The sequence below is a fragment of the Ammospiza caudacuta genome, chromosome 1 (assembly GCF_027887145.1).
Source record: "Ammospiza caudacuta isolate bAmmCau1 chromosome 1, bAmmCau1.pri, whole genome shotgun sequence".
Lineage (NCBI taxonomy): Eukaryota > Metazoa > Chordata > Aves > Passeriformes > Passerellidae > Ammospiza > Ammospiza caudacuta.
In genome coordinates, this window is record NC_080593.1 from 43737711 (window position 1) to 43765445 (window position 27735).

The following is a 27735-nucleotide window of genomic DNA, read 5'->3' on the forward strand; positions in this document are numbered from 1 at the left end:
TTACTGGTGTGTAAGTTCTCAGAAACAAGCAGCAAGTTAGAAATATTGTGCTGAAATGTGTAGCATTGCAAGGTGCAATGGTGTGAATGCTTTTCTCAGCCAAAATGCCAGAGAAGTCACTCTCCCTTCTCTTTGTGCCTACAGTGTGCGAGAAGGTCGGGTGGAACACACGCTTGCAAGAGATTTAGTGCCAGGGGATACAGTCTGCCTGTCAGTGGGAGACAGAGTCCCAGCTGATCTACGCTTATTTGAGGTATATTCCTGACTTGGATTTAATGTTTAGTAACTTTACTTTCTGTGGGACACATGGGAAGGGAAGATAGCCACTGACTACTGAAGTGCAATAAGTGTTCTTGTTTGGAGTTCACAACTATCTTGATAGAAAATTTGATACAATTACTTTCCAAATGTCACATACATCCTTAACCAATGTATGTTGTTTCTTACTGTAGGACAGGAGAAAGCATTTTTAAATTTTATATATAATGTATTCTTGAAAATGCTGTCTTTTCCCTGTTGATGTTAAATATGTGGTAAAAACATTGTTTTCTGTCTGAATGCTAAGATATTTTTCATCTGGTTGAAGGTGGTTTTCACTCTTTATTTGCATTACATTTTGAGGTATAGTTCCACTGTTCTTCAATCGTGGAATATCAGAAAAACTTGTGAACTGTGCTGGTGAAATCTTTTCTCTCTGACACTTTTTCATCAGTGTGTGTTGTATCTTCTAGTTTACTGAATACTTAATTTGTGGTATTAGCACTGCTGGAAGTGCTTGAGTTGAAGCAATTGCACTATAGCAGTACTTGAATGTTCTCTAAAAATGAAGAGGAATGTATATATATATATTAATCTGTCATATTTTGGTGGTCTTAGTTGAATAATGTTATTTTTCTGTCAGATTGGTCATCCTCAGTTTGCTCAATATCTGGGCCATCTATCCTGTTAAATAGTGTCTGGATATAAAAATCTGTATGCCCAGGCTATCCACAGCTGATAGTTAATTAATCAGTGTTCATTTCATGACAAATTCTAAATTAACTAGTTGACAAATTTGTTTGGATTGTGTTGTTTGCCTCTGTGGTGTAGTTGGTACTTGAGTGGGTTTATTTTTTATGACTGCAAACACTCTGCTTCCCTTGGCAATTGTGCAGTCCCTGCATTGTTATGAAACTGCTGTTGCAACAGCACCTACTTTCCTGTTTATATCTGATACCATGCTATGACAGCAGCCTGCTCAGGCCTCTTGCAAAGCAAAGCAGAAATGGAATTAGAAGTTTCTCAGCTGTCTGCAGCCCTTCACTACAGGAGAATTTTTATTGTAAACTCTTCTTGCTGATCATTCGAAAATAAGAACATGTCATCTTATTTTCTTCTGGTGTCTACTGGGCATTGCTACAGGATGGTGGGTTTTAAAAAGAAATTATATGGAGACAACATTTTAAGAGAAAGAACTAGATTTGTTCTGCATGTTCTCATTGATGCTGTCCTAGAAATCTGTGGAAATGATAACTAGGCACTATTTGCTTTGGGAAGGCATTTGTACAAATGAAAACTTTTCTTCACTGGTCTGATTTTTTTGGGGACAATCTTGATTTTTAAAATGAATTTGCAGATCTTTTCTGGCCTAGGTTTTCTGTATGTTAATGAATGGTCCATTAAGTTTTCAAATCATCCTCTCTGAAGCCAGCAAATTGAATCAAAAACTAACATACCTATAACAGTGTAGACTTGAAACGCAATTCCTTTTGGTAGTGGTGATAAGTATTTCAGAACTTGTGGCTAAGTTTGAACAGTAGCAAAGTGGCATCTTCATCTTCCATCTTTGACTCAGGTGAGAGCTTTGTAGGAGTGCTTGTTCTCAGTTGATCCTTAAAATATTGACATGTCTCCTTATCATATTAATAAATTGGTTATATTTTAATGGTCAAAATTGTGAAACTTACCATTTAACTTCCAAATACTTACAAAATAATGTCTTTTTTTTTTTACCTGTTTTGTTTTCAAAGGCTGTGGACCTTTCTATTGATGAATCCAGTCTCACAGGTGAGACAGCTCCTTGCTCTAAATCTACAGCTCCTCAGCCAGCAGCAACCAATGGAGACCTTACTTCTAGGAGCAATATTGCTTTCATGGGGACATTGGTCAGATGTGGAAAAGCAAAGGTAAAATCATTATTGAGAGAGAAGAATATGTTCCATGTTTTAACTATTTGAAGGCAGTTCTTAATTTTTCAATTTACCTCCTGGTGATTAGTGTGATACTTTGTACAGTTTTTCTCACTGCTGCTTTTTGATATACTAGTTTAAAAAGAAAACTATGGCCATAAGAGCTCAAATTCATAGGGAGCAGATGATGTGAAACTCCTCTGTCTAGGTTGTGGTGTTTTACTTCTAGAGCTAGACTCGCGTGTTTGAAAATGTGTAACAGAGAATATGGTGCTGGCTAGTGTTAGGTGTTACCAGTTTGAGGTTTGCTACTGGTAGTTAATAAGTACTTCAGCAATGCACAGAAAAGCAATTTGTTTCACTGAGGCAAAAGGTTTTTTAGGAAAAAAATCCCTGCTTGTGGCAAGAACTAATTTTATAAACCAAGTTAACATTTTTGTTGGGCTAAATGGCATTTGCCCATGATTGGAGTCAAATCTGTCAATAACATCAACTAACATTAAAACTTCCGATTTGATTTGGTTTTATCTTTATGTGTTTTTTGGTTTTTAGGGGATAGTTATTGGAACAGGAGAAAACTCTGAATTTGGGGAGGTTTTCAAAATGATGCAAGCAGAAGAGGTAAGAAGATATTTAGAAGCAAAGACATAGTTTGAAAGTGTGTATTTCATTCATTAAAACTTTGAATTTATTCCGTAGGAACTTATTTAAACATACATTGCTTTCAGTATTTCCCTTTCCTCTAGTGAAGCAAATCTTTTAGCTCTTGGACATGAAAGTAGTAATTGAATGTCGTGCAACATAATTTCCATTGCTGACCTGAAGATACTAACTGTGAATATAATACTCTGCGCCTGTCTAAATATTTACACAGCTTTCTGTATTGCTAAATTGAATTTTCTGTAGATGATTAAAAACATTCCTTCTGAAATATAACTGGCTTTCCAGGGCTCTAATGCCTGTATTTTGAAAATCAGTTTTATTCTTGCTACCAAGAGCTTTTTTGGTCTTGGAGGAAGTGCAGTAGCTTGTAGTTGGCATTATGGGTTTTTTTTTTTTAAACAGAATTTTTATAAGACCTTTTATATTAGATTTGTTGCAGATATCACAAAGGCCTAGAAGAATATTTCTAATAAATATTTGATTTCATTGAAGTATTTTTGAATCTCATTGAATTCTGTGAAAGAACAGTCTGTTTTCCTAAAGTAAATGCATGGAAACATAGGGTATAACTGCATCTTATCCACTGACTGACTTGAATTTTGCATCTGTGAAGAAAATTTGGTTCATTTGTTAACTGCTGCTTGTTTGCCATTCATCAAGGCTCCAAAGACACCGCTGCAGAAGAGCATGGATCTCTTGGGAAAACAGCTTTCCTTGTATTCCTTTGGTATAATAGGTAAGATAATTTATGTAGAATAATTGCGAAATATTATCTAAAGGAAACTAGTGTGGAGGCCTGGGAAATGGAAGAATTATCTCTAAATCTTTTGGCTCCTGATTTCATTGGTCACTTTGAGTTCATGTCACTAGTCATCTGCAAATTGCATAATGTGACATAACTCTAATCATAAAGGTGTTCACTTGCTTCTTCCTGCAAATGTACTTTACTGACTTTTTGTCCTCCAAATGCTTCCTTTTAAATTGCAATGTGTCTTGGATTCTGATTCAAGGTGTGCATAAGTGAGTACCTCACTTAAAGATATGATTGGGCAACTTGACTGGCTAAAGTTCTCTTCATCTTTGCTATACTAATGGAATCATGACAATGAAATAAATAATGTTTTGTAGGTAGTGTAGTAGTAAGCTTTATTCTGGCTATTTGAATTTTTTCTTGTCCCCATGAGGCTACAGTACTTGCTGGTTTTACATTTATCCCCTTGACTGTTTTCTTTATAGGAGTTATTATGCTAGTTGGCTGGTTGCAAGGAAAGCATATCCTTGATATGTTCACAATTGGTGTGAGGTAAGATTTATGTTGTGAAATAATGCAGATAATTCATTACAGCAAGTGTTTGAAAGCTAGTGATCTATTTCATAAAATGCTTGCATACACTGCTCTTAACTTCATATAATTCAAAATGAAAATAGAAAAGCAAGTTCTTACATATTTTTAATAATGCAGTGTGTTCCTGTTAGTCTCTTAAACTTTACATTCATATGGTGATTTCTGACTGTCTTGTGGAACATCTGCAAACAGGCAATAGAGTTCTACAATTTGAGTTTCTGTTGCTGAGTAAATAAAGTAGCTGTAATTTTACAAGGCACATGACAAAGTTATTACAAGCTTTGTCATGTAGTTCAATAACTCAACCTCTGCTATACTATGCAAACTTAATCCCAGTGTGTTTGCTGAGAACAGCACTGAATTTAGATGGTCTAACTCCATACTCCTAGAAAAGTTGTTGGGTTGCTGATTACATGGGCATAAGTGCTGTGCTGTAGGGTTTCTTTAAGTGACAGGATCAGATTCTGAAGAATTATGCATTTGTGAGGGGAGAAAAGAAACTCAGGAACTGCATCTTTGAGCATTTACACCGTCATCAAGTTTTTTATTTGTTTGTTTTTTAAATGACCTTCAAGGCCATTCCCTCACTTAATTTGCTGCCACATCATGATCTGGCAGTAGCAATTGTGGATCAGTGGTGGCATTTCCCAGTTCTGTGTAGTGCTGACTGCACTTATTCTTCACAATCTGGGCTGCTTTGCACAGCCCTAATTAGTGCTTTGTGTAGGCAAAACAGATGTACAATTGATTTCTCCCTCTCCCCTACATTTCTTCGTACTTTTGCATAAATAATGAGCAGAAATGATCTAATTTATTTCATTTGTTGCTGTCTTCAGCGAGTTTCTTATAATGAATGCTATACAACTGGAATCACATGGTGACTCCTTTTCTGTTTTAATCTCAGTGACCAGTCAGCTACAGAAACAATGGTCTGAATTGTAAATTCATCACTACTGTGTATTCCTGTGTGACATTTGAAAACAGATCTGTGTATTTACTTTCATTACAGTTTGGCTGTAGCTGCAATCCCTGAAGGACTCCCAATTGTGGTAACGGTGACACTGGCCCTCGGTGTGATGAGAATGGTGAAGAAACGGGCTATTGTAAAAAAGCTGCCTATTGTTGAAACTTTGGGTATGACTAGACTGACTTAGAGATAGTGTTTTTGGTGTAAATGTTAGGAAATACTGATGACTAATGAGGAAAACATTAGTTTGCTAGCAGCAAATTTTGAAGATTTGTTGGCATCTTCAAAATATTCCTGAAGTGAATGTGTGTTACCCTGGAGCAATGCAGGGAGAGGTTTCTGTAGGCCTTCTAACTACTCCTTTGGAATAAATAAAAAATCTGCCAGTTAATAGCATGTCATGCTAGCAGTACACTAAACTGATTGTTTGCTGTAAGATGTTCTTGTTAAGTAAGACTTGTAAATTTTTTTGTAACTAAAACTTTCTTGGTGTAAATTTAGGAATGGTATTGACAGTTGAAAACAAATCCATATTTGAATATTAGAAAAAGCTTTGTAATCATAATGCACCTTCAGGATGTTAGGCTGCTTATATTAGAATATAAAATCATTTAAAAACTTTAAAGCTCAAAGAAGTTTTGTGTGCAGGTTGAGTCAAAACATGTGAAGTGCAGGACATGGAAAAGAAATAGAAATACTAAGTTAAATAAATCTGCTGCTACTGAATTCCTTTTTGCAATTTGAAGATTGGGAATTTTTTTTTCCAGTGCCTCTAGCAGAGTTTCATTAGTGTTGCAAGGTTTTTTGATGCTTGTACAGCTCCTGCTGTCATGTCTAGAAATGTCAAGATACTGCAACAGTCTCTCAGAATCTCCATTCCAGAGTTAAAAAGGCATATGCAAATCTCACATTTTTGTAATCTCTTCAAGCTTATTAAAATTTGCAGGTTTATTAGTAAGTCACTTGTGACTTACTAGTGTGACACAAATATAATGGCTGGTGTTAAGTACGTGTTGTACTTTTTAATAAAGAAGAATGACTTCTGTAAAGCAGGTTCCTAATATTTCTCCTCACCAGGAATCACAATTGAGATTTCGGTAATGCAGCTTGAGGTACAGCAGAATAAAATAAAGGAGAGGTAGTGAGTGGACACATTTTGTATAAATTGTGAATTTGGGATTTAAATTAGTTTGGAGGTTTTGCTTTATTTATTGGACAAACTCCCAAAGAGCCTTGTAGAGTTATAAGTTGAAAATTTGCTGTCTCTCACTTGTTTTTTTCACAAGCAGCTGCAATATTTCTAGAAATTTGCTCAGCTTGCGTACTTTTCTCTTTGTTAGTTACTCTGATTGTTCTAAATAAGAATTGTCTTATAAATGTTAATTTGTTATTTCAGGTTGTTGCAATGTCATTTGTTCAGATAAAACTGGAACTCTGACAAAGAATGAAATGACTGTTACCCATATTTTTACTTCTGATGGGCAGCATGCTGAGGTATGTGGTGTGACACCTAGACTTGAATTTGCCTTTTTATTTTGTTGTGTGTATCAGCTGAAACATGCTGGACTATACTACAGGTAAAGCATCAGTTAAAGAAAGCATAAATTTATTGCACTAAACTCCTGTCCCTCGGTTCATTTAGTATGCAGTCTTTGAGCTGTGCTATCCAAGCCTTCTCTGGTTACAGAAGCATTTTTTTATGTATGTTAAGTTCTTACAACTTTTGGTGACTACACAGAATAAGAGACAGATGCTAAGATACACAGACAAGCTGAGAGATTGTGTTTTTCTTCAGTACAGAAAGTTGAGGCTATTTTGCTGTTTCAGGTATGAAGAAAACCCCCTAAAATTTATATGTTCCACACATTTAAAGTGGAGATATCCAACTTTTTGCCTAAAAGACAGTTTATTGTGTGAACTGTTCATACTGAATATGCATTTTCACTCTTGCTTTTTTATAATGGATGGACTTGCAGGATGGACATGAAACAGTGATTGTTGAGATTAGGGAGTTGTTGGAAAGACCAGTGATGTAAATCCACAAAAGAGAAGCAAAAGCAGCGAGGTGTGGAACTGGATGTGGGTTCATAGGAATGTTTTAATCAAGTTCTTAAAAAATTCTCAAACTCCTTGACCTGGGTTTTGTTTCCACAATAGAGTTAATAGACGATCTTGTAATTTTATTCTGCAAGCAAAAATACTGACATTTTTTTCACACGGTTTCCTATTATTTGCCTGTACTTTCTTATATATCCTGATATTTGTATTTTTGTTGCTAGAAGTCTTTATGAATACTGCTACTAGCTCAGCTGCATCTGGGTCAAATCAGCTCCTTTTTCCTAATGGAAAGAGAACTTAAAATGGCTGTGAAATATATTAGCTGTTAATGCTGTAGATATGAGGGCTTTTTTAGGATCCTAGTAGGATGCCTGGTTTTTATGCACTAAAAATACAATTTTACTGGGTTTAACACCTTCTGAAGTATAACTGAGAGGCTGTTCAACTGTTTCTTTTTTTTTTTTTTAATAACTCTATGGAAGTAGGACTCTGCTCTGTAATTCCATTCCCCTGCAGGGGGTACGCATTATTAATCAGGGTAGAGAAAAAGTTAGAAAGCAGAAGAAAGAAGAAAAAAGAAAGCAGGCCTAATACTGTAAGGAAACAACATACACTACATTTATTTATGCTGAGGAATAAAATTGATACTGTTAAAAAGAAATTAGTCTCTAATATATTTTATTGAGTTCAGACTGCTGTTGCATTAGAAGCTGAGTAAGAAGAATTCATGCACACTGAGTAAAAGCAGCATTATGAATGGCCTTTTGAAATTCTTCTGTAGATTATAATAAAAGCTGAGAGCAGTTAACCTGGTGAACACTACATTGCATGCTGCTTGTCTTGCAGGTTACTGGAGTAGGTTATAACAGGTTTGGAGAAGTGATGCTCGATGGTGAAGTTATTCATGGTTATAACAACCCATCCATTAGCAAAATTGTGGAGGTAAGGTCTTGGCAAAGAAAGGTGAGTTTTAACTGACGATGTAGCATGAGAGCTTTGCACGGCATTTACTTTGTGTTCTGTTTTCTCCCCTTTCCTTCCTCATAATTTAGGCTGGTTGTGTGTGCAATGATGCCTTGATTAGAAACAACACATTGATGGGGAAGCCAACAGAGGGGGCTTTAATTGCACTGGCTATGAAGGTGTGTACTTGATGGTGCTTTTTGGATTCATGGCAGGTGGGAAATGTGTAGAAATAATTTGTGGCTTTGTTTTTCTCATTTTCTTCTCTTTTGGATCTCCTAGATTTGTATTGCAACTGCTCATCTCCTATGTTTCTTTCTTGTAAATCTTGGGCATTCTGAAGGATCAGAAAAAAAAATTTACAAGTGAAGTAAAATCTCTATTTTCATCTTTTTGCACTTTTGTCTTTTCACCTGCCACAAACTGATTTACCTGTTGAATATTTATTGTACTCTCTTTCCCAGTTTCACATCAGTAGCAGAGGGAACTTGGTAACTGATGTATTGGTGACTGCAGAATTTATAATGCCTCTCAAGTGCAGGGCTTTTGAATTGTAGACACTGTCCTGAAGTGTTTGGGTTCTTTTCTGTTGGGAAGGGAGCAGGGTTGTTGTTGGTTTTTTGTGTAATGCTGTGACACACCCATTACAGCTACTGAGAAATGTAGCAAGGCTCATGCTGAAGCCTGAAAGAAGTTTCCAAGTGTTTTCAGTGCTAGTTTGCCAAGAAGTTATGTAAGTTGGAACAGTGCGCTCAAAAGGCAACTTTGGAGATGAAATTGTTCTTTAATTAAGTGATGTTTGTTAACTAAGGTGTTTTAACAAGTCATCAAATTTCATACCTGTTTGAAAAGAAAAGGTCCTGACATTGTGGTGGTGCTTCTGTTTTATACAGATGGGTTTAGATGGAGTCCAGGAGGACTACATAAGGAAGGCTGAATATCCCTTCAGCTCAGAGCAAAAATGGATGGCTGTTAAATGCATTCACAGAACACAGCAGGTAAACTTCAATCACTGTTTCCATGAGCACTGGCTCTGTGGAATGGATATCTACCTTGTTTAATATCTTCATTTTTCGCTTCAGAAGTTTTGGAAGGCTGGCAGTAGTGCACAGTCCTAGAAATATGGCTTGATAATAGACACAGCTTTAGTTTCAAGCTCTGAAGTAGAGAAAAGGAATCACAAGAAATAATTTCCATAAAAGACATCCTGGAAGATTATTTTAAGTGTTTTGAAAACTGAGACCTGGAATGTATACTTAACTATTTCTCCTTCCTTCTTCTTTCTTCTCAAATATCCAAAGCAATTCTGCCAGTCTTCTGCTGTTCCAGTGCTGCATAGTTACATAATGAATTAAGAGCAAGAATATGCATTGATGTTCAATCGTAAAATTTAATTTGTTTTGAAACAAAGGGTTTCTGGTTTGATGCAGACATCACATCCCCAGCGTTGACAGATTTTATTGATGTCAACACTGGCATGGATTATCAATAAAACCCACTCTTTTAATCTCTTTTTCTGCCTTCTGGTGCTTTCACATACATATGGGCATTCATGTTTCATTTAGATTCATATAAATGTTTTTGTTACAAGTATTGACATAATCACTGCCAGTCTGATAACTGGAGCCTTCTAGACAGTATGTGCAACAACAGACCTTTCATTAGATTTATGAAAAAAATCTTGCAGTACTTCAGATCAAAATCAGGCTTGCTGACAGTGTTCCAATATCACTGTAAAATCTGCTTTGGAAAGAAGGCACTTGACTCTTTTTAGCTATAGGGGTTATATTGTTGATTATCCATGTCTTTGTAAAGAGCACAAATTGCTATAAGATTTTAATTTATGTAAAGACTTACTGTGTCTGTGTTTTGGAATCAGCAATTTTAAAAGAATGTTGGAAAATTAATAGTAGATTGAAAGAGAACATAAATTATTTGAAGACTAAGAATATGCAGTGGATTTAGAAACTTGGAACTCTCTTAAGCCTATCATTAAAGATTGAGGTAACTTGACTGCTGTACATATGAATAACTTCACAGGAAGAAAATAGATATATTAAAAAAGAGCTTTTTAGTTCAACTGGAGAGAAAGATGAGTGATCAGTGATTGGAAATTTAGCTGAAGCAGCAGTTCTTAATGGAAAGGGAGGGAGGAGAAGGAATGAGTTGATTTAGCATTGGAGTTAAGTGTTTGAGGAAGCTGGTGGACTCTCAGTCCCATGATATTGTCATATCAAGGCTAAATGCATATCTGGAAAATATTAGAGTTACTAGGCCTTGTACAAGAATGGAGGGGATGTTTAACGACCTGTACAGCTGGTCTGATGAGGAGCTTAAGGTCTTTCAGGTCTAATGTCCTGTGCAGGTTGAATTTCTGTCCTTTGCATAACCTCTTAGTCTGTAAACTGTGTCTTGCAGTGCCTGTGTTCTGAAATGAGAAATTGATTATTAGCTTGGCTCTTTTGACTTCACCACTCTTGAATTTACACTGTCTAGAGACACTCAAAAGAACAGATTTTTATGTTTAGAAGTGTAAGTTTGATTTGCATTATGTTCTTAAGGTTGTTAACAAAAGTGCACGTCATTCTTATGTATCCATGTGTGTATGTACTTGTGTATGTGTGGCTATGCATGCACACATGTGTGCACAGCAGCTCTTTTTTCTTTTAGGACAAACCTGAGATTTGCTTTATGAAAGGTGCTTATGAACAAGTCATTAGATACTGCACATCCTATAACTGTAAGGGACAGAGCCTACCCCTGGTGCAGCAGCAGAGAGAGCAATACCAGCAAGAGAAGGTGTCTATGGGTTCTGCAGGGCTTAGAGGTAAGGCTGTTTCAAAAGTCTCTCAAAATATCAATTTCATTTAAATAGCACTGCTTGTTGTTAAAAAAACCCCTAAACCAACAACAACAAACAAGAGCAACCCAAAACACTGGGATCTTCTTCTCTCTTTGGTTGGTTGGGGTTTTTTTGTTCAGTAAGTGCCACTGTGCTTAGTTTTTAGGCCTGTATAATACCATGATTAAACTGCAGAGGATGAGAGGGCACTGTTGCTTTCTGTCATCTCTTGCCTATGACCATAACTGAACTGTACATTGCTACTTAATGGCTTCCATACCTTATTATAGATGCCTGTGGAGTTTTTTTAATGTGAATATGTTTATTTGTCCATTACTTTGGCTTCTCTCACCTTCATGAGTTAGGCTAGCATAACTGATTGCAGGTCAGGAGATGCCATTAGAATTATCTTCTGTGTTAACAAGCTGTATAGAATTTTAGATAAAACAAAATATTTTTCACAAGATGATTGACAGGAGTTGATTATGGGCCAGGATTATACATGACTGGCTTTCTTTGGCCTCTGTGAAGAGATCTCTAGGCTGTTAAGTCCGTGCACAGCTCTTTAATTCTTTCATTTTATTTTTAAAAGGAGCCACAGAGTACCTTTGCTGTACTCTGTGGCTCAGGAAAATCCTAAGATACAAATTATTAGAAGCTGAGAGGATATGCTAGGAGTGGTATTTTCTTCTGTTGTTTTATTTGAACAGTCATTTGTTCTGTCTGTCAAAAAAATCAAAGGTAATGTTTTGAAAAGAGCAGACTTGCTTTTTCCTTACAACTCTAATGACATTTAAATATATTTGAATTAAGAATCCTACTTGAAAAGACATTTCAGAAAATATTCAGCATGTACTCAATGAAATCTGCCTCTCAAAAGGTAAAAAAGACATTTCAGAAAATATTCAGCATGTACTCAATGAAATCTGCCTCTCAAAAGGTAAAAAAAAAAAACTAAAGCAGAAAATAAATATGTTAAATGATCCTCCCTTTCATCCTAGTGCATAAAAGAAATGCACAGAGAAATCACAAAGTTAGATGTGGTTCTCTTTCCACACAGTCAAAATATAAACACTTTCAGATGAGAATAAATAGGAAAGTTATCTTTAAAACCTGGCTGTTTGGTAAGGAGTTCTTTAGAAGACAAGAGTGTACATAAATAGGCTATTGTGAACGCTCAGCATTGCCACTACCCAGGTTTAAAAAAAAGGAAAATATCAATTCCAGCCCTTTGCTTTATGCTAGCTTGTTAGTTAGAAACAGTTGTTTTAAATGCTGATGTAAACGTTAATTTGAAATCTTAACATTTTAATTTCTTTTTCTGCTTAAAGTTCTGGCCTTAGCTTCTGGTCCTGAGTTAGGACAGCTGACATTTTTGGGGCTTGTGGGAATAATTGATCCCCCGCGGACTGGTGTAAAAGAAGCTGTTACTACACTCATCACCTCAGGAGTTGCAATAAAAATGGTTACTGGAGATTCACAGGAAACTGCAGTTGCCATTGGTATGAGCAGTTCCCTGCCTTTCATATTTTCTTGTTTTCTGTTTAGCTAATTGTTAGGAAGTGTGTGTATTAAGTCTTTAACATTTGTGAGTTCTGTATTTTGGGTGAATGTATGGCACGGTGGAATTAGCAGGGAAAAAGACCCAAAAAAACCACAATCCTAGCCTGAAGTGATACTTTGGTTTCAGCTTGAATAGCAGCTTTTCTAGTTTAGTTAACATGACTTTGGCTGTTTGAAACTTTATTTTTTTCATGTTGTTTACTTAATACATATGCTTGATTTCTGATTCTTACTGTTACACCACCACCAGCACCCTGCCTACCCTCAGCTTTGGGTGCCTGTCTCTGACAGGAGGGATGAACTAAAAGAGCCAGTGACAAGGAATAATGATATACTTCTGTGCTGTCTAGTAGTTTTGTCCATATAACTAAGTTTGAACCTTAAGTATTATTAATAAATATTTAAACAAACTACATAACTTCTTTTTACAGTACAGTGCATTAAAGAACAAGCACTTCAGCCAGAATGAGCATTTTTTACAGACAGGATGATGAACAGTTCAATGTGCATGTGAAGAGTATATCCCCAAACTCGGAGTATTTTATCAGAGGTTTTTTTTCTTTTCCTTGTCTCCCTCATATTATTTTTCATCTTCTGTCATGTTATTTTTGAACTGTAAATTCTTTGAGATAACTGAGCTCCTCTATTTGTTTATGACACCTGACAGAATCAATTACAAACCTTTAGACCTAAAAAGACTAAGCAAATAAATACCTGATTTAGGATAGACTTTGTAGCATGTTGAGGGTTCATGTAATTTACTCCAACATGCTGAATCAATAATGTAGTAAGGTGTTCTGCTCCAGGTATTTCAAATCTGAAATGCTGCAGGAAATATTAGCATAAAAAAAAATAAAAAAAAAGAGTACTTAATGTCTTAAAAGGGTAAATTATCATCTTAAGGTTTTTTTTATTATTTTTTTACAGCTAGTCGACTAGGATTGTATTCCAAAAATTCACAGGCAATCTCTGGAGAAGAGATAGATGATTTGGATATTCAGCAGCTTTCTCAAATAACACCAAAGGTTTGTTTTGATGTACTACTTACTGAAATGTGGCAAAGGATACATTTACATATTGAGAAATGCTTTTTTTCTGTGGCAAGGTAAAATACAATTCCTGAGTGACAAATAATATTGTTCTAATAAGTATCTTTTTTCTGACATGACCAATATGAAAATCTATTTTGTTCAACTTATGCAGTTATCTTTTTAGATATCAAAAAATAAATTGCTTCTGTCTCTTTTAATGATTCAGGGGTTTGCTTCTGTCTCTTTTAATGTTTCAGGTTTTTTTTATCTTTAACTTTCATTTTGCCACCTCTTACTGAACTTTTTGTATTATTAGGCCATTTTATTTGTGAGCAACTCAGTTCATTTATATAATCTTAGAGTCTGCATGTTCAGACAGTCTATTCTTTTGTAATTTGTAAGACTTGTCCATGTTTCTAATTATTTTGATCAATCTGAGGTCACTAGTTGAGAATTTTGAAGGGGTCTATTTAATAAGTTACTGCTTAATAATTTTTTTTAGTTATTAAATAACTAAATGGATTAACTAAAATGTCCAGGTTATGAATGTGAAGACATAATCAAATGCAATAGAGGCTCAAGTTTAGCCATGTTGCAAAATTCTTGCAGCAAAATGCTGCTCTGTTTGCAAAGAACTGCAAAATTAGACTGCAGCATGCTTGAGCCTGGTGTAAGCAAGCCAAAAGCCAATATTTGCAAGCAAGAAATGTGCATGTCAGCTTTCTGTCTTTTCGTAGTGACTCACAGAAACTGGGGAAAAGCAAGAATTATGTGGCAAATAGTAATTTTTAGTTTATGTGGTAATATATGTTCTTAAGGGCTGTCCACATTAAATAACGGAAATAGATCCAAATTTACTTACACGTGTTTGACCTTTGACCCAATTGCTTTTCTAGGTGTTTGCTTAAAATCTTACTAGGAATTAAAATCAACCAATAAGATTGATAGCTTTATACAGACTAAACTGATTGATGAGAAATCTAGCTTTTTGTAGGCTTCTTGAAAAGGAAAAATGCTAACTGTATGGAGTTTATGGAAAACTAAATTCCACGTGCTCAAATTTCAGTTTACAGAGAAGTCCAGAGACAAGAAAAATCTGAAAATTGGTCCTTTGAAGTCAGAATTTTTTATTATCTTTAAAACTTCAATTGTTAATAATATGCTGTAAACTAGTAAAATTGAAATCTCCTGAGTAGCTTGTCACTTGTGCTGACAAGGAAAAAGGATGGTGATTGTAGAGTCAGTGCCACAATTGCCTGCATGAATTTAGTCAGGAAGGCCAGCAGCAAGCCATTATACTTCAGTTGCTTCATTATTTTAGAAGGCTTTTAAATTGCACATTCTATCTTGAAATAAGCAGCACTAACTTTGTTTACCAGGACATGCTTTGAATCTCCTCTTAAATTAATTATTTCACTTAGTTAAAAACATAGCTCACTGGTGCTTCAGCTTAAGAGCTAACAAGAATACAGTTGGCCTTTGATTGTATTTTTTACCCTCTACCTTAAGAGTATCCAATGCAATTCTTTACATACCTGAAATTTTCACCACTGTTTCATTACTTTTTTAATAGGTTGCAGTATTCTACAGAGCCAGTCCCCGACATAAATTGAAAATTATAAAGGTATGTCTTATAGAGGCTCAAATGCTGGACTGTTGCTGTGGGTATTGCCTGTGCTGCCTTTACTTATACTATAATGTGCTACAGTGTGTCAAGATGAAATCAGATATGCATCTAATTTGGCAATGAAGTGTACTTGAAAATATTACATAGAAAAATGCATAGTGCCCACAAGGAATAGGTAGGTAACATTGTGCTTTCTTCTATGTAGGGAGCTGGGGATTGATTCTGATTTTGTGTCACATTGCAGTTGAATTGACTAGGAGCTTGAAAGAACCATATTTCTGATACTTGTCAGATGGGATAAAAGGGAATGAATTTCAAGCCGTGTCTGTGGCAATGCCTCTATTCAGAAGTTAACAAAAGAAGGTAGCAAAGAAGGGGGGACTCAGTGTAACAATTGGAACAATCAGAAAAGTAACAATAAGGAGAAGTCAAAACACTGAGACCATAGGGATGCATGCATGACTTATGAGAAGGTGATAATGGTAATGTGGAAATACAATATCTTCTGTCTTTCACTAGAGTTTTTTTCTTTTGCCTAAAGGCGGATTTTAAATACCCTAGCTTTAAAATTAAGGCTGTGAATATATGAACTGAAGTTTAACCCAAAATCTTGTATAAAAACTATTTAGAACAGAAGGAGCACCTTTTTTCTTTAGGACATTACAGTGCAACTATAAAAAATGGGGGAGGGGGAGCAGTGACACAAACCTTGTATCTAGAATAATTTTATAGAATGAGTTATTTCAATCCCTGATTTAAGTTCTTTTCCCTCTCTTTAGTCCCTGCAGAATAATGGTGCTGTGGTAGCTATGACAGGAGATGGAGTGAATGATGCTGTTGCTCTGAAGGCTGCAGATATTGGTGTAGCCATGGGACAAACTGGAACAGATGTTTGTAAAGAGGCAGCAGATATGATCCTCGTGGATGATGATTTTCAGACAATAATGTAGGTGGCCTTTATGTGCATTTGTACTATATAACTTTAATGAGATCATCTCTGGGTTAAACAAATAGAAGTTTCCCTGAACTTGTAAATGAGCTTGTAGCTGCTGTAAATGAGTTTTCTGCTCAGTCAGAAGTGTTAGATGTTTGGAAACATAACTGAGGTGAAATTGAGTCTATTAGCGGTTAGTAGATTTCATTCAATTTTGTACTTCAGAAGCATAAAACTAATGAAAAAATGACAGAGCATTCCACTCAAGATTTAAAAAAATTACATAGATCTCTGTTTGTTTTCAACTCTTAAATGTGGTGATTTCAGAAAAGGAAAAAAATATTAACTATTTAGATGTCACAGGTGAAAATAGGTTATTAGTGTCTGGTGACCAGCTGTTTGTACTTGTTCATTTTTTTGGTCAGTGTATTTCAAAAAGAGCTTAGCTAAACTTAATCCTATTTTGACTTTAATTCATCTGACTTTTGAAGGTAGTGATTGTTGACAGAGCTGAACTGCTGTCTGGCAAAATAGCCTTCATTTTGAAATTATGCATCAATCCCAGAACACTTTGGTTCTAAAGTATGACATTTAACCCTTGGGAAGAAGTGAAAAGTACAGTATAAGAAAATCTGCCTATGTAGCAGTATGTCAGAAGATGATCTGAGGTTGTCACACTAATTCAGCCAACAGAAATTTGCTGTTATGCAAAAACATAACAGAGAAGGGAATCATTTTAACATAGGCAGAAGAGTACATAGGAAGGACATCTGTAGTCAGTACTTTACATGGGCTTGGTGAGGTTTTTGCTGGACTGTGTTATCCAGTTTTGCTCATGTCATCAGGAGAGTTCTCAATAGGAGAGACAGAGGAGTGATGAATGCTAAGGAAAAAAAGAAGTATGAACTTCCATAGTTTTACATCTTTTCCCCACCTTTTAAGTTATCTTTGTTTTAAGTTACCAAAGGAATGCTGTTTAATTCTTGTGGGAGCGTAAGAAAAAAATCAGTTTTATTTGCAGCAAAGTAGATGTGATTTGGGTATCAGAAAATCCTTTTTCACTGCAGTAGTTGTGATAATGTGATAGGCAAGTTGTGACATGTGCTAGGGGTTGTGAAGATGGTCTGTACGTATTTCATTCTGGTACAGGAAGAATGCATGGTCCTCTAAAGCCATGTTGTATTGCTGTGGTTTTTTTGAAGTGTGTGTGGGGTGTTGTTGGCTTTTTTGGAGTTTGTTATTTTGGGGTTTTTTTGTTTGTTTTTTTTTTTTTTTTTAATTATCTGACTTGATTTAGAAGGGTCAAGGATGGTGGTGAATTTTGAATATAAAGGAGATCTTACTCTAATAATTACATTTTCAAAGTTAAGCATCTTGAATGATCATAAATAACTTGTGATTATTCACAATCACAGAATAGTTTGGGTTCTTATAAGTCAAGTTGAAAAACAATGACTACCAAAGTTAAAAGAACCTCAGCTCCATTTGCTTCTTGCTGGTTTTATTGGTGCTTAAATTAATAGCTTTTTTGTTTGTTTTAAGCTTTTTTTTGGCAGTAGATTCATTTGTCTTGTAATGTAATCTTTGTTTTTAATTGCAGGTCTGCAATTGAAGAGGGTAAAGGAATTTATAATAATATAAAAAATTTTGTTAGATTTCAACTGAGCACGTAAGTTTGAAAAGCTGTCAGTATCAGAAGTTTCTTGTGAATGAATCAAAGCATGAAGCAGATGCATTAATTCATGTCAATACTGTAAATTTTGAGGAGGATGCTGATATACTGTGCTTTTGAGTTTTCACTGTTTTGTGTTTGGTGGCTTGTTTTATTTTTGAAGTCCCAGAAGATAGTGCAATAAACAGACATGTAACTTTGTCATAGTTCTTCCTGTTGGGATGTGTAAAGTGAGTTACTGAAGGGATCATGAGAAGGAGCAGAGCTGCCTTTGGGTCCCTGTTTAAATGGGAAGCTCATAGTCAGTCCCTCCTTAACCAGTACATGTATTCAAATGGGGGAAGCCAGAGGATCAGCAGGGTAGTTCTTCTGAAATCCATGTATTGGTTTGTGGAATGAGCTAACTATATGAAGGTGAATTCCTTTTCTTGCACACAAGGATTCATGTGCTAGCTACATAATGCACATGTAAGGTAAGAGGACAAGAGTTTATTAAGCCTTAGTTTCAAATTTTTTGTGAGTTTATCTGATTGGATCTGGACTCAGGGACATGTTTTTTCTCTTCACCATGTTGTTTGTGTACTTTTTTGAAGCCTTCATGACATTTCAGAGTGGTCTGAAATTTGTAGAAGTTTAAAAAACAAACAACCAAATCTAAAACCTCTGATAAACTCAGAAAAGCTCCACAAGAACCCCAACCCACAAACAACAAATACCACTCAAAAAAACCCCCTCCAGAACAACACAAAATTCACAACAAAAACTCCCAACATAACAAAACCGAGAAAAGGCCAATATGTTTACATAAACACTGTAACAAGTGGCATATACTTTCAGTCTTACCAAGACTAGCCTAGGAATCTGCTGCTGAAAAATAACTAAGCACAGATGTTCTAAGAAAGTGTCCTTACCTTTTTTGATTAATCAGTTACCCTTTGGTTTTTTCTGTCCCTCTTTGCAGAGAGAGCATAATAGGGTTCAGTACAGTGCTAAATTTGGAATTATTGTAAGCCTTACTTTCTTCTCCTTGGTTATGAAACCTCTTAATCTTTCACTGAGAGCAAGTAGTGCGTATTTGTTTACAGAGGTTTCTAATGCTGAGCTTGCAGCCAGCTAATCTGTTTTTCAGTCTTTGGCCTGACCTCTCATCTTGCTAGTAATGAGGAGTGGTTGTAGGTATTTTTAGGGAGCTTGAGTAGTACCTTGTCTTGACTGACCAGTCAAACCAGGGACAGGTGCACAGAGTGAGTTTGTTTACATCAGCAGTGGAAAAGCAGTTTGTTTTTCAAAACCACGTTTAGAAGTTCGACTTTTGGCACAAGAAAACAATAGGACCCAGTCCCCCATAAAAAAAATTTCAGAATTATCACTCACCATCAATTAGGTGATGGTGAGTGATAATTCATGTTACCGAAGTTTGGGAGGTTTTAAAATGCAAATTTGCTGACTTTTTATTGCTAGAACCAATGTTGTTTTAAATATGGACTTTGTTAGAATGAGTATTTGAAAGGATTTCATGCTCTATCTTTAAAGTTCAACAACATCAGTCATGATTCACATTGTCAAAATATGTATCCACTCTTAAACAGTTGAAATGTTGATTACAAAGCAGTTATCAGTGGGTCTTCAGAAATGTTCAATGCTGACAATTGTAAAAATGGATTCTTTCAACAGGAGTATAGCAGCACTGACTTTAATCTCACTGGCTACATTAATGAACTTTCCTAATCCTCTCAATGCCATGCAGATCTTATGGATCAATATTATTATGGATGGACCTCCAGCTCAAAGGTAAGTAATTACTCTTAACTCTATTGGGTTCTGTGTTCATTTTATTTCAACAAGGGAAATGGTTGCTCATAAAGGGAACTGTGAAATGTTAAGCTTCAGTGAGATGTTTCAGAAGTATCAAACTTTTCTCTGCAATGCCCTGAAAGGTGGATGTAGTCAGGTGGGGGTTGGTCTCTTTCCCCAGGCAGCAAATGACAGAACGAGAGGACACAGCCTTAAGCTGTGCCAAGGGAGCTGTAGGCTGGATATTAGGAAGAAGTTTTTTTACCAAAAGAGTGATAAAGTTCTGGAATTGTCTGCCCAGGGAGGTGGTGGAGTCACCTAGATGTGTTTAAAATAAAGTTGGATGTGGCACTCAATGCCGTGGTTTAGTTGAATTGTCAGGGCACATGTTGGATGTGATGATCTTGAAGGTCTCTTCCAACCCAGTGATTCCGTGTGAACTTTCTCTGTGAACTTCAATGTCTGTAGTATGTTTCTGTGTTAATTCTATTTAGTTTACTTTAGTATCTAATTACATGGAAGTAGCAGGGCTAGTGGATATGCCCATGAATTTTGCATGCAGGGTTCTGGCTTCCCTCTGGGTTCTTTCTCTGACCCTCTTCACTGCAAGTAGATGGTAGGGTGAGAGATGGTGAGGAACTAGAATTAAATCATTTTTTTGTCAACTCAGAAAACCTAATGCTTAAGTTAGAAGCAGTGAATTAATTTTATGATGATAAAAATGTAAAATGTTCTTTTAATTGTAAGCCTTGGGGTGGAGCCTGTGGATAAAGATATTATTCGAAAACCTCCAAGAAATCTGAAGGACAGCATTCTGACCAAAAACCTGATCATTAAAATACTGGTTTCATCAATAATTATTGTCTGTGGAACACTGTTCGTCTTCTGGAGAGAGGTATGACAAAAGTGCAAAACCTAGAGTAGAAACAACCTAAATTAAAAGAAATCCTTTTTATACCAGCAGTTGGAATTCAGAGTTAATATGAGCTTAGTCATGAGTTTTGGCCATGCTTATTTTATACTAGCAGAGTAGAAGGGAAGATTTGCAAAACAGTTGTTGAAAAGTGAAATATATCCCCAGTCTCTATTTTAACATAGACTTTTTCAGGTTCCAAATCTAGTTTGGAAACTTTGCCCATAGAAAGTAATTATGTAAATCTTCTAACCAGATTATTATGAAACAGCCATTTGACTTTGTTTTCCCTGTAGAGAAAAATGTTGTGTGAACATTTGGTAGTGTATCATAGAACTCCTGCTATTCCATGTGCTAGAATAAATGTTGGTCAGGAGGCTTCATTTAATCATAGCTTGGAATTACAAATTTTTATAAATTACAGGTGATTTCATGTATGGTTTAATAAATCAGCTTGGGGCAGACACCTTTCTTTTGCTTTCATTCCCTAACTGGTTAAACTTATTGTAGAACTGTTGTAATAATTTGTTTAATTGACTTGTTTAATTGTGGAGGGTTTAAAGCATGCTAAAGCCATTTCATTTTATTTTGTTGGCAGTTAAGAGACAATGTAATAACACCACGAGATACAACCATGACTTTCACCTGTTTTGTATTTTTTGATATGTTCAATGCTTTGAGTTCTAGATCTCAGGTAAGTGATTCACAGTGTCCATTTACACAGTATTAACACAATAATCAGTTTTCTTTGAGGGAAGATCTTACTGTGTTTGTTTCAAGTGTTTTTCCGGCAGATTTACTTCACATCTGCTGTTAAGCTCAGAGTTTTATGTATTTATTAGGTAGGATTTCTTAAATTACAGATAAATTAATTACTTAATTTGTTTACTTGGTGGTGTCCTGACAAAAGCAAGAAAGTTGTTATTAAGAGCTGAAGTGTGATGGTCCTTTGTATTGCTGTGTATACTTGGTTGTTTTTTTTCTCTTCCTGGAAATTCTGTCAGTTCAGCAGCCTTACCAGAATGTGAAATTTCTTGAAGGCCTTAGCTTTTATAATTTGTAATCCTAAACCCATAGTTCAAGAAAAATTGCTGAAACTGGTCTGTGTTTTTTAATCTGTGTATATTTTTTTTATTTTAAGGAAACAAGTCTGAAATGTTGTAATAGTATACATGACTACATTTACTGTAATTTGTGGTCTTATTTGTTATGGAATAGTGTAGTGGAAATCTGTTTCTGATGAACTGTACTTGTGGAATAGTGAGATCAATATGCAAGTTCTTGACTATGAAGACAAGACTTGTACTCTATTTGCCAGGGAGAAAATGCAATTAGCCTGTTCAAGAACTTGTTCTGGATTATCTAAGAGGTCAACAGGAATACTTTATATTTTGCTAAAAGTCTGGATGAAAAGAAATTGTAGTTTCTTGTCTAGATAATCAAGATTACATATTGTTGTAATCTTAATGTAACATATGATTGTTTTTACAGACAAAGTCTGTGTTTGAGATTGGACTTTGCAGTAACAAAATGTTCTGCTACGCTGTCCTTGGATCTATAATGGGACAGTTATTGGTCATTTATTTTCCTCCACTTCAGAAGGTTTTCCAAACAGAAAGCCTGAGTGTCTTGGGTAAGAAGAGTTCCCTTTTCAAAACTGTCCATTAAGGATTAAGTTATAAATGTGGTGTGGTTCTGTAAGATCACTTTCTGTCTTTTTGTGTACAACAGGAATACAAAGCTTGCTGATGCTTTTTGTTTTGTGGGTAGGGGTTTTGTTTGTTTCATTGATTGGTTTTTAGTTTTATGAATCATTTTAGATGTTTTCTTTCGGAACCTTTATTTAAATGCATATGGTACATAACTGATCAGTGTGTTCTCAAATTTATATAAAGGTGCTTATTTATTTGGGAGTTTTTAATATAAATTTTGTTGCAGGCAAAATTACTGACTTAGTAGGTTGCTGAGCACTGCTAATTTAACTAGTTCACAAATTTTTTCTCTAAATATAAGCACCTTACTTAGAAATCCAATCCTTTAATATATATTGCATTGTCATAGGGTAAATAAACAGGAGGATTTTAAAAAGCCATAGATGTATAATGCTGTTGGCAAAGGTTTATTACTTCTGTAGTTTTCTGGATTTAAGTGATTGTAATGAAATACTGTAGTATAATTTCTGATTATTGTAGCATAATTTCTGATTATGCTACTATTATTTTTTCAGAATTAAGTTAATTTTGTTGCTGAAAATAAGTCTATGAGATACTTTAAAAGTTTTTAGTATCTTGTGTGTAGTTATGATTTGTGCACAAACCATGCATGTTAATCTTCTGGGCCTGCAAAATACTGAATTTTGCTTTATTTCTCCTGAACTTTCCCAATGACTGGGAGAAAATTTGAAAGTTTTGTTAAGTCTTGTTCTTTTTTATGTCTCCCCTTAGCCTTAAATAGCAATTTTAAAGAAGGCTAATTATCTTTTCCAGATTTACTATTTCTTCTGGGACTCACTTCCTCTGTGTGCATAGTGACTGAGCTAATAAAGAAGTTCGAAAGAAGCAAGGAAAAGATCCAGAAACGTGGAAGTTCTTCTTCATCAACTTCGTCTTTTCTTGATGTATGATGCATATTGCATTCTTGTGTTTGCAGACTTAGCGATTGCTGTCTAAAGGTGTTGGAGAAAGCAAAACACTATCTGGAGGATAAAGAAATCCTGAGGGCTTTTGACAAGTCCTTTGTTTCACTGGCTAATGAGGAACTACATGTTTCAAGACTGTTTAGAATTTAACTTCCAACTGTGGAAGTAACAAATGAAATTATGCAACTTTGGTAACATTTTTCCTCAAACATAAATTTACTTTTAAGATTGAATGGTATTGGGGGGGAGGGGGGCAGGGATTAATTTAAAGAAAGATCTAAGCCCAAGTCCCATTTTCTGCACTTAAAAAATATAACTGTGTAAAATCCTTCTCTTAGATATAAATATTTTAGTTTGTTTTTATTTAAAGCATTGTACTATTCTACTTTTATGGTGGTGGGACTTTGCTACTAATACAAGGATAAAAATATTTCAGAGGCATTCCACTGGGTTTAGAGTCTGTCACAAGAGTGCCATATTCTAGCTACTGTATTTATTTACTTTATTCTGCAATGTGTAAGCGGCTCAAGTACCTTGTGCTACAGTTTTTTTGTATCCCAAGTTTGGTTATTTTTTTGCACAGGATGTGACCGCTGTCGGATCACTGTTTTTCTTTTCTTTTTCTGTGATTGAAAAGCCTATACTGCAATTTGAAGTAAATGTTTGCTTTTCTTATAAGTGTGTCGTCTCTTTGTTTTAAAAGAAACTGGCATTTACATGAAGTGAACGAGCTTGTTTTGATATCATTGCAGATACAGGCTTTGTTTCGTGTCTTGTTCCATATTGACTTTAGCTTATGACTGTGAGATCACTTGAGTGATTTATAAGACAATAATTATGGAAATTATCTGCAGTGTACTGAATTAGAAAATTAATATATTAATCCTGGCTGGGCAAAAAAACCCCATCCCTCTCTCAAAGAAGCTTCATTTTCCTTCCTTTCTGTTCATAAAAAAACCCCCCTTTTTCCTGGTAGGGTAACTTTGAATTTTAACCTACAGATTTACTTTTGGGGTTAGAAAAGCATTATAATAGATTTGTTTTGACATTGTAAAATTATTTTTAATATATTACAATGTCTGAATACTCTTAATATTCACTGTTTGGAAATAGTGCTTTCCTTCAAAATAGTTCCATGCATTTCCTGAAAGGATGGTGAGATGACACTGATGACAACAGGGCAAGACTAACACCTAAAAGCGTATTGAAAAAAGGATGTCTAAAGGTCTCTGTGGAGAGTCAAAGACACAGTGGTATCTCTTTCCCTTGTAAACTTGTGCATGTGGATCTCTCCTCACTGTAGCCTGAAAATGTGGCATTGGCTCAGGCCCATGCTGTCACAGTGCTCATCCTGTCATTTGAGGAGGTATTGTCATGAACAGACACTGGGGTATTTCTGCAGTTGCTATTGTGACTTGCCCCATATGCCATGCTCAAAAGTGCAGTACAAATTTCCTTGTTAATATTACTGGACTTGTAATTCTGCCTTTTGCCTGTGGGACTCCTAGGAAATTTGCCAGAAAATGGGGCTGCTGACAGAACATGAATGCACATTCGGTCTGCTTTATACATGCAGTTCATCCACGGCGCCTCCTGACCCTCAGTATGCCCATAACACCTGGACTACCAATGTGCTGGAGATGTGATTGTGTAAAGACAAAGATCCTGCAGCACTTGGCCCTCTTCTTTTCCTGGAGCTGTTACCATTGAGCTGGGAGGGCCTGAACAACATGACCTCTTACAGAAATGCTCTTGTCTTCAAGCAGAAGTTTCTTTCTTACAGCAGTTCTGCCTTTCAGAAGTTGGACAAATTGGGCAGTTGTTGAACAAATGCTGTCTTTGGCAAGTGGGGCTCTAACTGTTCAATAGTGATTAGTATTTCCAATTTCAGAACACTTCATTAATAAAATCCTTAGTATTCATTAATAAAGACAGGTAGTAAAAGCTGACAGTGCATGCTGATGAAGAATCTTTCAGACTTTGATTTTGTGAAGGGACAGCAGCTGTATCTTTAACATAAGTCTCGTGGTTGATACTCCTCCATGGGATTTGACTGCTTTGTGATCTGCTCTTGGTTTTGGAGTCCCAGCAATCTAGGTAAGTACAGATGAATGCTCGATTCTTGTCTTAGATTGGAATTGTCATTGCAAAGTCTTTAAACAAATGCTACTTTAAACAAATGTTACCAAGTGCCTCTCTCCCAGAACAAGTCCCACTTTCTGAATAAGGTATGTTATTCTAGACAAATAAAATTTCAGTCTCTTAACAATTTTGCCTTATTGCAGGGTGGGCTTAGTTGAATGTAGTTCACTTACATTTGCCAGAAGTTTTGGTGCTGTGTTTTCCAATGGAAGGCAAAATACTATTAAGTCATAAATCTAGTTCAATGTCATTATATATAAAACATGCCTGGACTGAATTCCATTGCCATTCTTCTGGCTTGTCTTGTGATTCATTAGCACCTTAGAGCAGGTTAGAGAGATTTTTTTTCCCAGAGCAGTTGAATCAATAGTGGGAACTTTCCATAAAAACAAAGAGGCATTTCTTATGGTGTAGAAAAAAGCAACAACAATTAACTTGCTTCTACTGAAGCATGGAATAAAGAATTTTGCTTTTAATAAGTAAAGGCCCTTTATTTTTTAATTTTCCTTCAAAGAAGATGGAAGACCTATAATGAGTCAAAAAGGAAAACTGTAATACTTTAAATTCTGCATGGTAACCCTAGAATCAGTAATTATTTTCTTCAGCCTACAGGACTGGGTTTTGCATGAATCTGTATCATTCAATTAGCAATAAAGAACAGCTGAAGTCTGCACTGAGAACATATTCCCACTACAGTAATTCTTAACTGAGTCAGCTTTCCCAAGGGCATTCTCAAAATGTCATGTGGCCATAGCAGTGTTTTAAATCCCAAAGTGGAATATTTGACCTTATTCTAATCTTCTGAATTATCTAATTGAAAATATGGTTTCTTAGCAACTCTCAAGAATTTTTATGATCTCCAGCAGTTTTCTGATATGGGATTTAGAATAAATGAAGATCTCTCTTCTCACCAGCACTAAGAAAGTGGAATCAAATACACCTGCCTTTTTATATTTAAGACTTATTTTCAATGTGACTATTTCTGATTAAAAACTAGGGAATTACAGGCTTGGTAGAATAAAGCATATGGGATCATAATGGAGAAGAGGATGATTTGGACAATAAAAAATTTTGGTTTTAGTTAGTAAAATCAATAACTAACCCCTTTCAACTTTTAACTAAAAGTCATCTGATGGAAATGTGATGCTGTAGGCTGCTGTATGTATAAACCTATACAGGAAATGGGTTGTGAGGCTCTGGCTTGTGGTTGGGTGTTCGTGCCATCTGCTGGTAGTTCAGTAAGTAGCAGCTTTTGTACTGGAAAAAAAGTTCTATCTTGCCAGGACAGGTTGTATTTCAAAACTAGTTCTCTCTTTAACGCAGATCCATTATTTTCTCATTGACTACATTTGGGCAGTATTAACACTCAGCTGTATGGCATGGGAGATCTCTCCTCTAAATCCTAAGATACTGTGAGTTATTTCCATGGGAACAGAGGTAACAGGGAGCATAAGCAGGACTGAAAACTTGAGCACACAGTGCAGGAATCAAGCTTGAATTCTGCTAAGTTATGGGCAAAACTTTGATGATTAGAAGTGGAAGTCATGATTTTCCTAAATGCAAGAAAATATATGCAGATTCTTGAGAACAAAAAGCACAAACATAACTATGTTTTACATAGGGAAAACCAATAGTTTAATAAGAAAAGTATTTATATAAATTGACTAATTATGCTGGAAAGTTTGCTAATGCAAAGCAGTGAGAAATAGATTATATAGGATTAAAAAAAAATTGGTTTTCAGTATTACTATGTAGATAGCAAGGGTTTATGAAGTAATTAGTGTACATAGGGGAAGTCAGAACAGGTCTGGTTTTTAGTATAGCCATTGTAGAAAGAATAAGAGTGACAACAGCTTTAATAGCAGAGGATTTACACAATTACTGTGACAACTATTGAGAATTAGCAAACCTGTAGAAACTTGCTCCCATGTGACAGCTTTGTGTGTGCATGTAACTCTTTCTTTAACACATCACAGGGGGAAGGGGGAGAAATAAAATCTGAAGTTTTTCCCTGAGTATTGTCAGAGCCTGCAATACTACAAGCATAACTTACTCATTTGTCACTGAGCAAAGCTACCTCTCCCTGCCAGTAAAAGTACTCCACCAGTAATGACTGATTTTACAGTATTTTTAAACCTCTCAGTTTCTATTTTAATCTCAACTGTTAGACTGTGACCACTGTGTTCCTCAAACACAAACTTTAAAGTTGGATTGTTTGTAAATGAAGTGTTCAGAGCGATGTGGCAGAGCCAACTGTAAATGTTCAGGAAAAGAACTCCTCTAAAATGCTGAAAAACTTTGCTTCATTTTCAATTAGACTGATATCCTTAAAGAAAAACAAAACACCACAACTTTTAGACAGCGTTTATTTTATACAAATATAAGTTACAAAATGTAAAGTTACAAAATGCAAGT

At 35.6% G+C, this 27735-nt stretch overlaps 1 protein-coding gene across 5 annotated transcripts in view; it reads left to right on the forward strand.

The window, feature by feature from the left end:
- The window catches only part of ATP2C1 (ATPase secretory pathway Ca2+ transporting 1), a 62208-nt gene extending 38369 nt beyond the window's left edge, over positions 1-23839 (forward strand). For all 5 annotated transcript variants that reach the window (XM_058810372.1, XM_058810380.1, XM_058810388.1 and 2 more), the window contains 21 exons: positions 145-253; positions 2010-2165; positions 2721-2789; positions 3492-3567; positions 4068-4134; positions 5186-5310; positions 6540-6637; positions 8048-8143; positions 8254-8343; positions 9058-9162; positions 10835-10991; positions 12338-12508; positions 13497-13594; positions 15174-15224; positions 16007-16173; positions 17762-17830; positions 19508-19624; positions 20375-20522; positions 21139-21234; positions 22032-22173; positions 23027-23839. In XM_058810372.1, coding sequence (XP_058666355.1) covers positions 145-253; positions 2010-2165; positions 2721-2789; positions 3492-3567; positions 4068-4134; positions 5186-5310; positions 6540-6637; positions 8048-8143; positions 8254-8343; positions 9058-9162; positions 10835-10991; positions 12338-12508; positions 13497-13594; positions 15174-15224; positions 16007-16173; positions 17762-17830; positions 19508-19624; positions 20375-20522; positions 21139-21234; positions 22032-22173; positions 23027-23163 — 2344 coding nt within the window. In that variant the 3' untranslated portion in view covers positions 23164-23839. The remainder of the gene's footprint in view (positions 1-144; positions 254-2009; positions 2166-2720; positions 2790-3491; positions 3568-4067; positions 4135-5185; positions 5311-6539; positions 6638-8047; positions 8144-8253; positions 8344-9057; positions 9163-10834; positions 10992-12337; positions 12509-13496; positions 13595-15173; positions 15225-16006; positions 16174-17761; positions 17831-19507; positions 19625-20374; positions 20523-21138; positions 21235-22031; positions 22174-23026) is intronic.
- The last annotated feature ends 3896 nt before the right edge of the window (positions 23840-27735 follow it).